General features: G+C 34.9%; 1 protein-coding gene across 4 annotated transcripts in view; it reads left to right on the forward strand.

Moving 5' to 3' along the window:
• The window catches only part of mesh (sushi domain containing 2 mesh), a 109,280-nt gene that overhangs the window by 19,259 nt on the left and 70,857 nt on the right, over nucleotides 1–19,164 (forward strand). For all 4 annotated transcript variants that reach the window (XM_067761150.1, XM_067761151.1, XM_067761152.1 and 1 more), the window contains exons 3-4: nucleotides 4,392–4,630; nucleotides 5,450–5,637. In XM_067761150.1, coding sequence (XP_067617251.1) covers nucleotides 4,392–4,630; nucleotides 5,450–5,637 — 427 coding nt within the window. The remainder of the gene's footprint in view (nucleotides 1–4,391; nucleotides 4,631–5,449; nucleotides 5,638–19,164) is intronic.

Below are 19,164 nucleotides of genomic sequence, written 5' to 3' on the forward strand. Positions count from 1 at the left end.
AACATTAATTAACATATATCATATCAACACAATTTACATCTTAAGCTGCACTTGCAAGAATAACATTTAACAAAACAATTATAAAATGAAACAGCGATTTAAAGAATAGGATTAAGGATACTTATGTGTATGATGATGAGTGTTTAGTGTCGTTCGATGTTGCTTCCTTATTTCCCAGTATCCCATTAGATTTGGCCCTTGATATAATAGATTCCAAATGGGACCAGATAAAAGAACACACGTCCATGGCAAAAGAGCTTTTCTTGACCGCTGTTAAGTTCTGTATCAAGGAAAACCGATATTTTAAGTACAGGGAAAAATATACGAGCAACGGTCAGTAATGCCAATGGGATCACCAGCTTCACCTGTAATAGCGGATATCGTGATGGAAGAACTGTTAACCAGATTTGAGACTGAATCGGTGAACAAACCGCGATTACTAACAAAGTATGTGGACGACTTATTCGCTATAATAAGAACGGAAAATACGAACATAATGTTGAATACACTCAATGGATATCACAGATCCATCAAATTCACATTGGAAATAGAAAAAGACGGAAAACTACAATTCTTGGATATAGAAGGAATAATTTCTTAACCATAGATTGGTACCAAAAACCAACAGCCTCGGGGAGGCTCATAAATTTCTACTCACAACATGAAAAAAGACTTATTTTGAACACTGTTAATAATTTTGTCAGACGAGTTTTGTCCATCAGCGACAATATTTACCATGAGAAAAATATTATAGTTATTAAAAAGATCTTGGAAAACAACAACTTTCCCACAGAGCTAACCAAAAAATAATTCGCGCTTATTATTCTCGACCCAGTGATAGCGTTAATAAAGAAGCTAAAAACGTCAAGATATACAAGTCTGCAACATATGTCCCGATATTATCAGAAAGAATAAGATATTCGAACATGTATGACAAAGAAAACGTGCGGTTAGCTTTCACGTATGACAACACACTACGGAAAATTTTCAGTAATTTAAAAGATAAAATTTCAACACAAGAAAAATTGGATATTGTATACAAGATTCCTTGCAATGGTGACGGGTCCCACATATGCGAGAAAGTATATGTATGTGGGTACTAAAAAAACAAAACTCAAGACAAGGATATCCCCACACAAATCTAACATAAAATTAAGGAACAATTTTGCGGACAACAAAACAGCTTTAACTTCGCACTGCCAAGATACAGGACATTACCCGGACTTTGACAATGTCGCTATTTTAGAAAAGGAGAGAAATTATAATAAACGTTTCATGTTAGAAATGCTACACATAGTGGACACCCCTAATGATAAGAGGATGAATTTTAAAACGGACAACGTGAATTGTTCACATGTCTACCGCAACCTAATCAGGAACAACAAACATTCGTGACACATTTTTTACCCACCCACACAAATATAAAGGCTTCGTCTTCGTTTTGAATGTAATTGTAATGCTGAGATGACCACGCATTTATGTATTCTCCGTCTATTACTTTGTTGTTTTGAAAATTTTTTGTTTACAATTACGGTTCTTTCATTTGTTTATACTCTCTGTTTAGATTATCAATCGCTGTTTCATTTTATAATTGTTTTGTTAAATGTTATTCTTGCAAGTGCAGCTTAAGATGTAAGTTGTGTTGATATGATATATGTTAATTAATGTTTTTAGGTGCATATATTTGTTATAAATACGTATTGTTTTTTGCAGTCCTGATGATGACTTCAGACTGAGGTCGAAATATTGACATTAAATTAAATTAAAACCAAATAAAATCGTTTTATTTAATTCGGCCTTGAACTCAACAATAACAACAACGATACCTACATACAAAATAAGAATTCCATGTACTTTGGTTTTGTAAATTCGACAAATGTCAAAATCGTACTGTGCCGGAAGTTGATGTATCAAATCAAATAAAAAAAGGTTATAATCAGCTGTTCGATGCGGCCACCTTGCATCGTTCCGCCATGCAGACAATGACATTTACTTTAACAAATGACATTTTTAAGCACTGAACACACCAAAAACTAAGAAACTGAACGCTCCCAACAGAGTGGCATTGTGCTTTTTACTTCATTAGGCATTCGATTAGCTACTAATGAAATAATTATAGATTGAAATTCGCCATCTGATACTGAAAAGTTGCCATCTCCCAAATTTTGTTCCAAGCAAATTATAAGAAGAAGAATTTGACATTTGCTTTGGCTAAAGGCGTTGGCACACTTTGCAAGTGAAATTATTTTTCCCACTGGTTGGTAAATTTTCTAACATTTTTCGCAATTAAAAACTGCAATATAGCAATCGATTACGGCACAAAATATGTTAGCAAGTATTTTTGTTGTATAGGGAAAATGTTTAAAACAGTGCTTCGCGAAATTTTGTATGTGAATGGGCAATGCGTAATAAACTTCAATTGCCACGTCTGAAGTTCCTTCATATTTACAAACGCAACATCTTGGTTGATTGTGGCGATGTTATTGGAATGCATAAGCTTGTGTTAAACGCATCTATATGAAAAATGTCATTGTGTCACGGCCTTTAGGTTTCACTCTCATCATTTTTTATAACGCACCTAATGGCGGCCACCGTGGTGTGATGGTAGCGTGCCCCGCCTACGACACAGAATGCCCTGGGTTCACTCTTCGGGCAAAGCAACATCAAAATTTTAGAAAGACGGTTTTTAAATTAGAAGAAATTTTTTCAAAGCGGGGTCGCCCCTTGCAGTATTTGGCAATCACTCCGAGTGTATTTCCGCCATGAATAGCTCTCAGTGAAAACATGTCTCCCTCGCAGATGCCGTTCGGAGTCGGCATAAAACAAGTAGGTCCCATCCCGCCAATTTGTAGGAAACATTAAAAAGGAGCACGACGCAAATTGGAAGAGAAGCTCGATCTAAAATCTCTTCGGAAGTTATCGCGCTTTACATTTATTATCTTTATTTTTAAATGAGTATAATTTCAAAAATCGGAAATTTTCACTGGCAATGTTTTTGTAAGCATGACTTAAACAATTTTTCAACTATATTTGCTACGATTATTATTTCTTCTCACCCTTGTTGACATAAAATAAACGTACTTGTTCCAACCTTAGAAATAATTGAAAAGTTTGGCAATTAAATTGATCATTCTGTTTATTATTTTTATTTTACTTTTAAATTCCATATATAAATGCTTATTTATCTGCATATTTTAAGCCTAAGAACTATTTTTAACTTAGCTTTAAGCACAATGTAATGTTAATCACAACAAGTTTTATCTACTTATTAAAAATGTTAAATCCTAATGTGTCTATTAAATCATGGCTTTATATCCATTCCTGTGAAAACAATGATTCAAGTGCTATGTGTAGATCATGTTCATTCCATCTGATTTCACTTTGTTCAGTTATATTGCGAATATATGGTTCTAAGACTGCCACTGGCTTATCATTCTTGTTATTACTCCTAGATGGTTCGTTCAGGCAACTTTTTTCTGTGAATCCAAATTCTCTAGCCGTTGGCTGATATATATTTTTAGTGTATTTCGTTTCCAGCATTTGACCTCTTATCACTGGAGGAACCACTGCCACTTTAGGCAACGTTCCTCTTTGACGATAGCGTCTGAAGTATTCCTCTTGGCGGTTTGCAGTATCTTTCTCCAATTTTGCTTCTTGATAGTACGGCATAGTACGGGAAGATGAACCTTGATCTTGATTTCCAAAAGTGTATTTAACTTGAATATTCATTATTTTTCGGTTGCTTAAGTGTTCGGAAAATTGATAGGCTCGCAAGACAGCTTGTTGACTTATGAATTGATTTGCAAGCAAGCTGGAATATTTATATACCATTCTGTTGCATCGTTCAGGTATAAAAATTAGGTATACTGAGGATGCATATCGCAGACGCACCAGGCAGGTTACAATTATTTATGTATGTTACCTGTGGTTAGCTATGCTCAGCGCAAACGTGTGCTTCTTAAGCAGGTAGCAAATTCGTACTATTTCTAAAACTGAGACTCGTTGAGGTTATTTAAACGCTTTTAAACGGTAAACAATAGCTTAAGATTAATTTTGTTTAATGAAGGTAAACAGTTAGTTGTAGGTGTTGCCTTAGCTCAAACTTTAATAGTTTCATGCCTCCGTGCATTATCAGCTGTTATTTTCCATAAAGATTGAACTTGTAGGAGTGTCCTTTGTTTTTTTTTTTATTAGAGGTATTTTGCTTATCTCATTGTTTTAATGTTTGCATCGCAGCTTGGACAATAGGATTACATATTTCTTTCTTAGTTTAATTTAGTTAAAACCAAAATTCTCTGGGGTTAAAATGAGGTGTGCTCCATTCAGCTTCTCGGCTTTATTTCTGATTGAATGAATAGAAAAAAAATTTTATTTAATTTTGTTATTTCCAGCAAATAATAATAATCGCATGGCGCCGCCATCCATACCTTCACATGTTGCTAATGGTTATGTGATTAGTCCACAACGTTTACAAGAGATTCGTTCACATATGATGTATTGGTATTTCGATCAGGATATGTATGGAGGGCGTGGTGATTATCAATACGATATACATGCTTCAATGACACAGTTGCACAAAAATTTGAACTTCCGCTTGCCATTCTTTGGATTTATTTACAATTATACGAGGGTGAGTTGAAAAATCACAATAAATCAGGGACCCAAACTGTTATGTCCTTTAACATAAAAGTGCTTCAGAAAAAAAAATATTTTTGGACTTTTTAGTTTTAAGTCCGAAAGAAATTGCTAAATCCAGGCTTTTATTTTACAAGTCCAAAAATAAAAATTATATCCGCACTTTTATTTTTCAAGGATAGTATAAAAGTCCGGTCCTATAACTATGGAATGGCTCATCCAAATGAGACTGATTTTTTCAGCGCGGTATATCAACTTTCAAGGTAATATCTCATATGGATTAAACTTTATGAACAAAAAAGCAGTTGCAAGTTTTCTATGGAAAAGTGTAAGTAAAGTGCTATGGGAATTGGTTTTAGTTTTTCTATAATAAATTTCTGGTATTAGGAACAAAAACTTTCAAATGGCGATTAAGGTTTCAAAACTAGACATTAAGAAAATCTATTGGTAAAAAAAAATCGTTTCATTTGGATGAGCCCTTAAATAGTTATAGGACCGCAATTTTATTTGTCCTTAAAAAATAAAAGTCCAAATTTAAGTTTTATTTTCGGGCTTATAGAATAAATGTCGGAATTTAACGTTTATTTTTGAATTTTTTTTTGAAAAAAGTTCGAAAAATAAAGAGGATGTATAATACGTAATAAAAATGCTTTGGGTATCACCGGAATCCCACAAATTTGCACCTGGGAAAATTTTTTAAACCGAACTACTTCGATTAAAAAATAAAATAAAATAAATATTAAAATGGGTCCCTGTAATAAATATATACGAGTTATTTTAAATTATTTTTATATATTTTATTTTGTACATGCAGCTTTCACTTAACGGCTACTTGGAATTCTCTGATCCACCAGAATATCTTACATATCCGCTTAATTTTCCCATAAAGGATTGGCCCAAACGCCGTGATCCGGCTTTTATTGGTATATGGTTCTCGAAATGTCGTGTGGGACGTATATATCCAACAGATATTGATCAGCGTACGCCTGGCGTCTATTTTCGGTGAGTAAAGAATTTGATGCCAAAAAAGGTTAAATCTTACTTTTTGCGCAAAAAAATTATTTCAAAATCAGTTTTTTGTTTAAGAAAAATCTTTTACAAAGTTTCCGGTAACAGTTTTCAGAGATAAACTTTAAAAAGGAAAATTGAGAAAAGTTTCTTAGTTGGATGACTTTATTTCTGTTAAATGTAACTGAACCTTCTCAGTAAGCTTTGAACACAAATATTTTGAGTTAGAAGAATCGGAAATAGATTCAGGACAGTTGAAGAAAATATGGAGTTTGAATGTTCCACTATTTTCGAATTTCATACACAATTGCCTTTAATTGGTAAATAAGGCTAGTTAAAGTGGCCAATACGTAAGACCTCATATAAACTGGGAATGTTGTTTTTGTCGTTGTAGCAATAAAGACACTCTCCGGATGTTTTATTTATTTATTTATTAAGTCTATGGTTTAGAAACCTTACAGACTAAGACGTACATAGGATTTAATTATATTAAAAATAGTACATACAAAGTTTTTCCTTAAATACATTGCGATTTACAAACATATCTACATTTATTTATCTACATAACAAATTAAATTCCGCTAGTAGTCTGATAATTGGTTCATTTTGAGCATACCTAGTTTTGCAGAGGCCAATAGCAAATAAATCATGATGTCGCAAGTTTCTAGCTGGAATATTGAGTTTAATACAAAGCAATAAGAACGGACAATCAATAGTCTCCGAAACAAAAATTAAACCAGATATCAATCGCCTACTGGCAAGAGTATGCAGACTGATCAGTCTGCACCGCGGAACATAAGACGGGATAGGCATATTAAACCTAATACTGGATAATGCAAATTTTAGAAACTTTTTTTGTATACACTCAAGTCTATTGGAATGCACTTCATGAAACGGATTCCAGATTATAGAAGCATATTCCAATTTGGACCTTAAAAATGTACTAAACAGTAATTTTTTAGTATAAAGCTCCTTAAATTCTGAACTATTTCGCCTAAAGAAAACTAGAGAGGAATATGCTTTAGGTATGATGTAATTCAAATGATCAATAAACGTGAAGTTCGAGTCAAAAACAACCCCAAGGTCTTTGATTTTATGAGTAGAACTGAGGAAAGAGCCAGAAATAGAGTACGAAGATATGAGTGGCAATCTAATTTTGTTGAAGGTGACCGAGCAGCATTTTTCGATATTGATCATTAGCATATTTCGATCACACCATTCTTGGAATTTTTTAACCTCATTGTGTATAATTTCAATATCAGAGCAGCTTGTTATTTTTTAAAAAATGTTTAAAACATCGGCATAAAGTAGATGTTCATACAAGGAAAAACATTCTGAGCAATCATTGATGAAAATAACAAAAAATAGAGGACCAAGGATACTACATTGAAGAACCCCAGAAGTAGCTCTATATGAAAATGATTTTACGCCATCCACAACAACATAGTTAATTCTATCTATAAGATATGATTTTACCCATGACAAGAATGTATAATGAACGCCAAATTTTCAAGTTTTTTAATTAATAAGTCGTGAGACACTCTATCAAAAGCTTTGGACAAATCATTATAGATTGTATCTACCTGAAAGCCATCCACAAAGGCTGAAATACAAAAATTAGAGAAAAGAGTTAGATTAGTGACCGGTGTAAAACCAAGTTGAGTATACGAAATATAGGGCTTGATAGCAAATGATATTTTAGAGCTAATTATTTTTTCAAATAATTTAGCAATATTAGTAATTTTAGAGATAGGACGATAGTTCGAAACCAGATTCTTACTCCCACTCTTAAAAACTGGAGTAACAGAAGTCACTTTCCATTCATCCAAAAAATAACTTGACCTAAGAGACAAATTAAACAACAAAAGTAGCGGATACACTATAGATGATGTGCATTGTTTGAGAAAAAAAAAAAACAGAGATATTATGAGCATCTAATTGCTTGGAGCATTTAAGGTCTTTTATAGCTGTGAAAATGTCCTCCTCAGTTAAAACTAGGGAGCCGAAATCAAGCGAAGAAGCTCATTGCCCAACATAAGAAGTATCACACTGAACACAATTATCAACAAAATTAGATTTAAAAAATTCAGCAAACATATTAGACCATTCATTAGCGGTACTAGCACTCATGCCATTGTAAGACACTATGGACGGAATGACTGACGAAGAACGTTTTGAATATACAAAACTCTAAAAAGCCTTCGGATTTGATTTGATATTCATTTCAAACCCGAGTAAATAATTTTTATAAAGAAATTTATTTAGACAGTTAAACTCAGTCAAGTATATCTCATACATTATTTTATGCTGCGAATTACCAGAACATTTATAAAGCTTATGAAATTTATCAAGAAGATTCTTAAATTTTTTAAGTTCCGATTATGCCAGGGTAGTTTATGGACCTTTGGCGATAAACGTGGAATAATTCCGAAAGATATACTACGTATTTTACACTTAAAAATGTCAAAACAATCAGTTAGGGATCGATCTGCAAATAAGGTTGGCCAATTCTCACTTAATATTAGATCATTAACAAGATCAAAATTACACCGCGAGTAATCGAATTTAAGCATCGAGTTAGTGCAACGATTTGGATATTTATAAAACTCAAGTTCCAAGATAAGTGGAATGTGGTGTTTATTATCATTTACAGATTTACAGATAAAGGAACCACAGATTTATACAATTGAAATTTTAAATCAGGACAAATGAAAATGGGATCCAAAATCCTGCTCAACTCATTTAGAAAGCCATTAATTTGCATTAATTGTATACCAAGTAATCCATCAATTATGCATATTTCACTACAACTATTCACATTACTTGGAATAAGCATATCTTCATCAGAAATAGTAGACCACGCAATTTAAATTAATTTAGAATCACCCAAAACACAAAGTTGCGCATTACCTTTCGGGAGATTTAAATTTAAAATATTATTAATATGATCAAAATACAAATTATCAGAGCTATTAGGAGGAATATAAGAAACACAAATTAAAGGCAAATAAATCATCTCCACTCGAAATTGACATACACAATTGTTCAATACAGGAATCAATATTACTTAAAGTTATTTCAGCAGCACATAGAATAGACTTTACTGCTATCAAAACCCAAAATTTTAATTCTGAAGTTAGTAGTCGGTAGTTTATAGGCGTTTTTTTTTTAATAAGTATCAAAGAACTAGTCTTAAAAGTTTGAAAATTCTTTTACTACAAAAACCTTAACAGCTGAAATTGATAATCAAATGCGAACTACCGACCAAGAACTTCAACAAATCATGTGTGGATACGACTAAAGTTAATTTACAGTCTCCAAATATTCCATTTTACATAACACATAGTTCAAACATATAATAATACTACTAAGAAACCTTAAAATAACAGATTACTTCAATGGTATCCAACGAATACCAATAGCCCAAATCTAATGAAATAGACTTGTGCGTAAAACAATTTATTTTTTAAATCTTACAACTTACATCCGTGCCATCGAAGGCATCCATCGGATACTGCAGTCGACGGTTGAGTGGAATATCGCTCGTATCTCGGCTGCCAGTTCGAGAACGCCCTATCTGAGAATGTTTTTCAAAATCACCATATTTCAGTTTTTCTTTTGACACACAAATTTATTAAATTTAAGCTGAGATAGAGCGTTTTTAAAACAAGTTCTGAAATAGGGCGTTATTCAAAAATTTTCTGGGATAGGGCGTTTTCGAAACGGCGGCAGAGATACGGCGATATTCCACTCAGCAGTCGAAAAATCAGATTATTACAAAGTTTTTGGCACGAATTTCCCACCAATAAAGTTAAATTTTACATAAAATTGTATAAGTTCATTCGAAGGTACGTAAGTATTATAAAAATCACACATTTCTTTGGTGAAAATTTGATTTTCCACACGTAATACACTCAGACGATTTCTCTTACAAGATTTAACTGCATTGATTAGTGAGAACGCCAGCAGTGCTATGGGGAAGGACTGCCCAATTGCACATATATGCCGATAATTCAGCAAACATAAAATCATCGCAGACATTTTTTTAATTTTTTAGCGCAGTCCAACCTGTAACCAAGTCGTCTTGAAATAATTTTTATACTCAGTTGAGCAGAGCTCACAGAGTATATTAAGTTTGATTGGATAACGGTTGGTTGTACATATATAAAGGAATCGAGATAGATATAGACTTCCATATATCAAAATAATCAGGATCGAAAAAAAATTTGATTGAGCCATGTCCGTCCGTCCGTCCGTCCGTCCGTCCGTCCGTCCGTCCGTCCGTCCGTCCGTCCGTCCGTTAACACGATAACTTGAGTAAATTTTGAGGTATCTTGATGAAATTTGGTATGTAGGTTCCTGAGCACTCATCTCAGATCGCTATTTAAAATGAACGATATCGGACTATAACCACGCCCACTTTTTCGATATCGAAAATTTCGAAAAACCGAAAAAGTGCGATAACTCATTACAAAAGACAGATAAAGCGACGAAACTTGGTAGATGAGTTGACGTTATGACGCAGAATAGAAAATTAGTAAGATTTTGGACAATGGGCGTGGCCCCGCCCACTTTTAGAAGAAGGTAATTTAAAAGTTTTGCAAGCTGTAATTTGGCAGTCGTTGAAGATATCATGATGAAATTTGGCACGAACGTTACTACTATTACTCTATATGTGCTAAATAAAAATTAGCAAAATTGGATTAAGAACACGCCCACTTTTTAAAAAAAATTTTTTTAAATTCAAATTTTAACAAAAAATTTAATATCTTTACTGTATATAAGTAAATTAAGTCAAAATTCAACTCCAGTAATGATATGATGCAACAAAATACAAAAATAAAAGAAAATTTCAAAATGGGCGTGGCTCCGCCCATTTTCATTTAGTTTGTCTAGAATACTTTTATTGCCATAAGTCGAACAAAAATTTACCAATCCTTCTCAAATTTGGTAGGAGCATAGATTCTATGACGGTAACTGTTCTCTGTGAAAATGGGCGAAATCGGTGGAAGCCACGCCCAGTTTTTATACACAGTCCACCGTCTGTCCTTCCGCTCGGCCATTAACACAATAACTTGAGCAAAATCCGATACATCTTTACTAAACTTAGCCCACGTACTTACCTGAGCTCACTTTTTCTTGGTATAAAAAATGGGCGAAATCTGACCATAACCACGCCCACTTTATCGATATCGAAAATTACGAAAAATGAAAAAAATGCCATAATTCTATACCAAATACGAAAAAAGGGATGAAACATGGTAACTGGATTGGTTTGTTGACGCAAAATATAACTTTGGAAAAATCTTTGTAAAATGGGTGTGACACCTACCATATTAAGTAGAAGAAAATGAAAAAGTTCTACAAGGCGAAATCAACAGCCCTTGGAATCTTGGCAGGAATACTGTTAGTGGTATTGCATATATAAATAAATTAGCAGTACCCGACAGATGATTTTCTGGATCACCTGGTCCACATTTTGGTGGATATCACGAGAACGCCTTCACATATACATCTAAGGGCCACTCGCTTTTAAAACCCTCATTAATACCTTTAATTTGATATCCATATCGTACAAAAACATACCAGAGTCACCCCTGTCCCACCCTAATGGCGATATCTCGAAAAGGCGTCCACCTATAGAACTAATGCCCCCTCTCTCTTAAAATGCTCAGTAACACCTTTCGTTTGATACCCATATCGTACAAACATTCTAGAGTAACCCCTGGCCCACCCTAATGGCGATATCTCGAAAAGGCGTCCACCTATAGACCTAGTGTCCACTCCCTCTTAAAATGCTCAGTAACACCTTTCGTTTGCTACCCATATCGTACAAACATTCTAGAGTCACCCCTGGCCCACCCTAATGGCAATATCTCGAAAAGGCGTCCACCTATAGACCTAATGCCCACTCCCTCTTAAAATGCTCAGTAACAGCTTTCGTTTGATACCCATATCGTACAAACATTCTAGAGTCACACCTGGCCCACCCTAATGGCGATATTTCGAAAAGGCGTCCACCTATAGAACTAAGGATTACTCCCTTTTAAAATACTCATTACCACCTTTCATTTGATACCCATATCGTACAAACACATTCTAGAGTCACCCTGGCCCACCCTAATGGCGATATCTCGAAAAGGCGTCCACCTATAGACCTAATGTCCATTCCCTCTTAAAATGCTCAGTAACACCTTTCGTTTGATACCCATATCGTACAAACATTCTAGAGTCACCCCTGGCCCACCCTAATGGCGATATCTCGAAAAGGCGTCCACCTATAGACCTAATGTACACTCCCTCTTAAAATGCTCAGTAACACCTTTCGTTTGATACCCATATCATACAAACATTCTAGAGTCACCCCTGTCCCACCCTAATGGCGATATCTCGAAAAGGCGTCCACCTATAGACCTAATGCCCACTCCCTCTTAAAATGCTCAGTAACACCTTTCGTTTGATACCCATATCGTACAAACATTCTAGAGTCACACCTGGCCCACCCTAATGGCGATATCTCGAAAAGGCGTCCACCTATAGAACTAAGGATTACTCCCTTTTAAAATACTCATTACCACCTTTCATTTGATACCCATATCGTACAAACACATTCTAGAGTCACCCTGGCCCACCCTAATGGCGATATCTCGAAAAGGCGTCCACCTATAGACCTAATGCCCACTCCCTCTTAAAATGCTCAGTAACACCTTTCGTTTGATACCCATACCGTACAAACATTCTAGAGTCACCCTTGGTCCAGCTTTATGGCGATATCTCGAAAAGGCGTCCACCTATAGAACTAAGGATTACTCCCTTTTAAAATACTCATTGCCACCTTTCATTTGATACCCATATCGTACAAACATATTCTAGAGTCACCCTGGCCCACCCTAATGGCGATATCTCGAAAAGGCGTCCACCTATAGACCTAATGCCCACTCCCTCTTAAAATGCTCAGTAACACCTTTCGTTTGATACCCATATCGTACAAACATTCTAGAGTCACCCTTGGTCCACCTTTATGGCGATATCTCGAAAAGGCGTCCACCTATAGAACTAAGGATTACTCCCTTTTAAAATACTCCTTACCACCTTTCATTTGATACCCATATCGTACAAACACATTCTAGAGTCACCCCTGGCCCACCCTAATGGCGATATCTCGAAAAGGCGTCCACCTATAGACCTAATGCCCACTCCCTCTTAAAATGCTCAGTAACACCTTTCGTTTGATACCCATATCGTACAAACATTCTAGAGTCACCCCTGGCCCACCCTAATGGCGATATCTCGAAAGGGCGTCCACCTATAGACCTAATGCCCACTCCCTCTTAAAATGCTCAGTAACACCTTTCGTTTGATGCACATATCGTACAAACACATTCTAGAGTCACCCCTGGCCCACCCTAATGACGATATCTCGAAAAGGCGTCCACCTATAGACCTCATGCCCACTCCCTCTTAAAATGCTCAGTAACACCTTTCGTTTGATACCCATACCGTACAAACATTCTAGAGTCACCCCTGGCCCACCCTAATGGCGATATCTCGAAAAGGCGTCCACCTATAGACCTAATGCCCACTCCCTCTTAAAATGCTCAGTAACACCTTTCATTTGATTCCCATATCGTACAAACACATTCTAGAGACACCCCTGTTCCACCTTTATGGCGATATCTCGAAACGGCGTCCACCTATGGAACTAAGGATCACTCCTTTTCAAAATACTCATTAACAGCTTTCATTTGATACCCATATCGTACAAACACATTATAGAATCACCCCTGGTCCACCTTAATGGGGACATCTCGAAAAGGCGTCCACCGATAGACCTAAGGCCCACTCCCTCTTAAAATGCTCAGTAACACCTTTCATTTGATACCCATATCGTACAAACAAATTCTAGAGTCAGCCCTGGTCTACCTTTATGGCGATATCCCTAAATGGCGTTCATCCATAGAACTATGGCCTATTCTCTCTTAAAATACTCTTTAATACCTTTCATTTGATACACATGTTATACAACCACATTCCAGGGTTACCCCAGATTGATTTTCCTTATTTTGTCTCCATAGCTCTCAACTGAGTATGTTATGTTCGGTTACACCCGAACTTAGCCTTCCTTACTTGTTCAATTTTGTTTTTGTCATAAATGATTAAATTTCTCCACTCTCTATTTAATGACTCTTCCGATCCCTCAAAAAAAGAATAATACTGTAACAGTGGTAAAATAGTTTGCATATCACCTCACTGTATAGTAAATGGATCAAAATATGATAACAGTTTCAAGCTTTTGTCAGAAAAATTAAAGGGTTTAGATATTTCATCGCACAGCTTGATATAATAATTTAAAAGTTTACATTTAACTGCATTGATATCAATATCACCACAGAGGTTTTCCTCAAATTGTTTAAACTGAAGCCCAAAATACATTTGAGAAAGATTCAAGTACAATTTTGTATCATGGTAGTCTAATTTTAGGGCTTTTGAAGAAAATTGTAATGCGTTCATATAACAAATGAATATGAGTACCACGGGATTGGTACAATTTATTTAATTTATTTATTTCGCATAGTATTTAAGATAAAAACAAGAAATAAACCTTTGTTGGTATTGTATATTCAGTATATCTGAAGCAGTAGATTCGTATAATTCCCCAAAGGACATGAGCAAAAAATAATGTCTAATTGGTTCCCATTGCTCAAGGACCCTTTTAACTGCAGCTTCAAGCGAAAGCCACCTTGTGTTTGATAAGCGCAACAATTGGTGTGCGCCTACATTAAATGTATCTTCAAATTCTGCAAAGTGTTTCTTACGCTTCGAGCTATGTGCGAAAAATGCGTATATATCCCTCACCACTTTCCCTAGCTCTAATGGCAATTCTCTAGAAGCAGCAGATAAGCAAAGGTTAAGCGAGTGAGAAGTACAACCCAAATAGAACATGTTCTTATTCACTTCTCTTAGTTTGGCTTTTACCTCACCTTTTTCCCCTTTCATAACCGATGCGTTATCCGTCGCCAAACCAATGAGATTACCAATTGGGATTTCAAGTTCTGACAGAAAATTTATTATTGTATCGAATATTTTTTGGGCAATAAAATCGTCGATTTCTTTTAAACCAAAAAATTTATCAGTTACAAAACATTTTCCTTCCGGTATATATCGAGCTATCAGCACTAAACATTTCTTAGTGGCTATATCGGTACCTTCATCGATCAAAAATGAAATTTTTTTCTTTTCCACTCTTCTACAATTTCTTGCTTGGCAAATGTTCCTAAGGTTAAGTTCACCATTTCACTTCCTTTGGTTTTGCTACATTTGGAAACTGATTGTTGTTCATTAGCGAACAAGAGATTCACCATTTTTGGCAAAGTATTCATTATAGAAAATGGCAGAGTGTTTTGCATTGCGTACATCACCATTCCAAGTTCTTGCTCTTTTTTTTTATACCGAAGTGGCCGCATCGTACTTAAACAATCCGCAATCTGTCTCTGCTTGACCGGATTTTCTTGCAATAGAAGTGTTCTTTGTTTGTGCTTTGTTGAAGCTTCATGTCGATTGAAAATAAAGACTTCACTTTTTAACGATTTTTGACAAAGTTTAAAATAAACTTCACTGTTCAATTTTGTGAGCCAAGGTCTTTGAATTTGCCATTCGGTTTTGTATTTTTATACTCAGCTGAGCAGAGCTCACATAGTATATTAACTTTGTTCGCATAACGGTGATCCGTAACGGCATAAGCTAATCGAGATAGGTATAAATTTCTATATATCGAAATGATCTGGGGGAAAAAAGAAATTTATTTAGCCATGTCCGTCCGTCGGTCCGTCCGTAAACACGATAACTTGAGTACATTTTGAGGTATCGTGATGAAGTTTGGTATGTAGGTTCCTGGGCCCTCGTCTCAGATCGCTATTTAAAATGAACGAAATCGGACTATAACCACGCCCACTTTTTCGATATCGAAAATTTCGAAAAACCGAAAAAGTGCGATAATTCATTACCAAAGACGGATAAAGCGATGAAACTTGGTAGGTGGGTTGACATTATGACTTAGAATAGAAAAATGGTAAAATTTTCGTACAGTGGGCGTGGCACCGCCCACTTTTGAAAGAAGGTAATTTGAAAGTTTTGCAAGCCGTAATTTGGCAGTCGTTGAAGATATCATGATAAAATTTGGCAAGAGCCTTACTCCTATTCCTATATGTGAGCTAAATAAAAATTTGTAAAATCGGATGACGAACACGCCCACTTTAAAAAAAAGTTTTTTAAAAGTCAAATTTTAACAAAAAATTTAATATCGTTACAGTATATAAGTAAATTATGTCAACATTCAAATCCAGTAATAATATGGTGCAACAAAATACAAAAATAAAAGAAAATTTCAAATTGGTCGTGGCTCCGCCCTTTTTAATTTAATTTGTCTAGAATACTTTTAATGCCATAAGTCGAACAAAAATTTGCCAATCCTAGTGAAATTTGATAGGAGCATAGATTCTATGACGATAACTGTTTTCTATGAAAATCGGCGAAATCTGTTGAAGCCACGCTCAGTTTTTATACACAGTCGACCGTCTGTCCTTCCGTTCGGCCGTTAACACGATAACTTGAGCAAAAATCGATATATCTTTACTAAACTTAGTTCACGTACTTATCTGAAGTCACTTTATCTTGGTATAAAATATGGCCGAAATCCGACTATGACCACGTCCACTTTTCCGATATCGAAAATTACGAAAAATGAAAAAATTCCATAATTCTGTACCAGATATGAAAAAAGAGATGAAACATGGTAATTGGATTGGTTTACTGACGCAAAATATAACTTTAGAAAAAACTTTGTAAAATGGGTGTGACACCTACCATATTAAGTAGAAGAAAATGAAAAAGTTCTGCAGGGCGAAATCAAAAGCCCTTGGAATCTTGGCAGGAATACCGTTCGTGGTATGATATATATACATAAATAAATCAGCGTTGCCCGACAGAAGATGTTCTGGGTCACCCTGGTCCACATTTGGTCGATATCTCGAAAACGCCTTCACATATATAACTACCACCACTCCCTTTTAAAAGCCTCATTAATACTTTTAATTTGATACCCATATCGTACAAACACATTCTAGAGTCACCCCTGGTCCGCCCTTATTCCGATATCTCGAAAAGGCGTCCACCTATAGAACTAAGCCCCACTACGTTTTAAATAATCATTAACGCCTTTCATTTGATACACATTTCATACAAACACATTCCAGGGTTACCCTAGGTTCATTTTACTAAATGGCGATTTTCCCTTATTTTGTCTCCAAAGCTCTCAGCTGAGTATGTAATGTTCGGTTACACCCGAACTTAGCCTTACTTACTTGTTTCTGTTTAGGGGTCAAGCTACCATAAATATATAAGTCATTTACCAATGTATGAGTCATTATCCACTATTTTTCAATAAAATTGCATGTTTTACTGTATTCTCAATCCATATGTAGTCACATAAATCGTGCTAAAGCATATTATTATTGTCGTATATGACCATTGCGTTTTATCCTGAAGGAAATTTTCATCCCGAAAACCACAAATTCGCCTTAGACAATAACAGTATGGTAACGCTTCTAGCGAAACAACCAGCATTATAAAACTTCAAGAATCCTCAAATACATCAAAAAAATTTGAGCGCAACTACCTTCCTTTTTATACCATGTTATGGATATCTATTTACGGGCAAATGAGTTCATTTATGGCAAATATCTTGCTCTAGACAGAAATTTTTGTCACTAGTTATGGATTTTCCTACAGGGATGTACCGTATATTACTGCATGTATGTCACATACATTTGGAGAGAATGAGTATATATTTGTAAACTAGCTAAACTCATTTAAGTATGTAATGGAGTAATGGAGTGAAAAATTTAAAAGGTATACCTCTTTAACACAACACTATGAACACATTCAGTCTAAGTGAGGTCTTTATTGACCGGCCAGTTCAACCTAACCTCTAACACAAACTTTTGTTGTTGCGGAATAAAAGCTTTCAGAACTGAAAAAAAAAATAAAGCCAAAACGGAAATTTCATCGAATTTTCACTGAATGCAACATTGCTTGTGAGGTCAGAGAAAATAGTTCAATACTGCAAACAATGCACTTAAGTGTGCAGATGACAAAAATGAGGAAAATACCAACTACACCGAAAAAAAAAAAAAAAAAAAAAAGATTTATAAACTACACATCTAACAACCGCGACCATGTACACATATGAGTGACATGAGTGTAAAGTTTCTGTAATTTGTATTTAGGAATTTATTTTGCTTTTACTTCTTCAATTTAGGAACTATGTTGCATAAATATTTGCACACAAGAACAACAGCACACATGTTTATTAGGGTGGCCTTTATTTTGCAAACTGTTCCGATTGTCGATTTCACACCCCAGATATATTGATAGCCTTAAAATTTGTATGTTAAAAATTTTAGGCCAATCAAAAGGATTAAGGGATTACGCAAGGAGATTGAAATCGTAAAAAGGCCAAATTTAACATTTCGTTGATCCACCCTAATTCATTTAATGTGAGCAGAATTGTCTCTGATTTGTTATCAATAACCTCTACAGATTTTGCTTCCAAGCGCATTTAAAATTACAAAACTTGGTCAAATAATAAAAAAGTTGTAAAATAGAAGAGTTGCCAAAATTTCAATTACGCTCACAATCTTCAACTTTTTATTATGAATTTTTAGAAAATTTTCGTGTCCACAGGTTTGTAGCTGCTCATCTAGTTTGACTTTAAAGGCCAGAACATATTCGAATTTTGCGTCGTTTTGGCGCTGGCGTCACTTTGAACGTAAAAAGAAAACTCAAATTTTGATTTTTATTTATTCAAAAATGCTAATAACAAATTTCTAATTTAAAAAAGAAAATATTTTTGTATTTTGTATTTTATTAAGCCCGACTAATTAAAACTAGAATAAAATCGAGCAATATTAGAAGACTACAAGGAAATTGATTGACAACGCCAGCAAAACGTAAATTTTCGGATTCCTTTGCGTTACTTTTGCGTTCCTTGCGTTGTTTGTGTATTGAGAACATAGCCATGGAGACGTGGATTTTAAGAGTAAGCTGTTTCCGTAGCATAAGCGCAAAAACGACACAAAAGTCGAATGTATTTGGGTCTTAACGACGCATACAAGTTTCAAAACGCTATCGAATTTTTTTTTTGTGACAGATGTTGGTCATTTTCTTCTATGAATAAAGAAGAACTGTTAGCTCTGTTTTCATTTATATTTAATTTTTAGCCTGTAGCTTAGAGCTGCAAAAGTATCGATATTCAGCATACTCGATATTTTCGATATTTAAGAGGGAGGGTATCGATATATCGATATATATATCGAATTTTTTGTTATAGTGAAAAGCACTTACTTAATTTAAAAGCAATATCAGGTATATATCAGACATTTATGTAAATATAATATATACATATATATATATATATATATATATATATATATATATATATATATATACAATATTGTCTTCATA

Source organism: Eurosta solidaginis, chromosome 1, assembly GCF_040869045.1.
Source record: "Eurosta solidaginis isolate ZX-2024a chromosome 1, ASM4086904v1, whole genome shotgun sequence".
Lineage (NCBI taxonomy): Eukaryota > Metazoa > Arthropoda > Insecta > Diptera > Tephritidae > Eurosta > Eurosta solidaginis.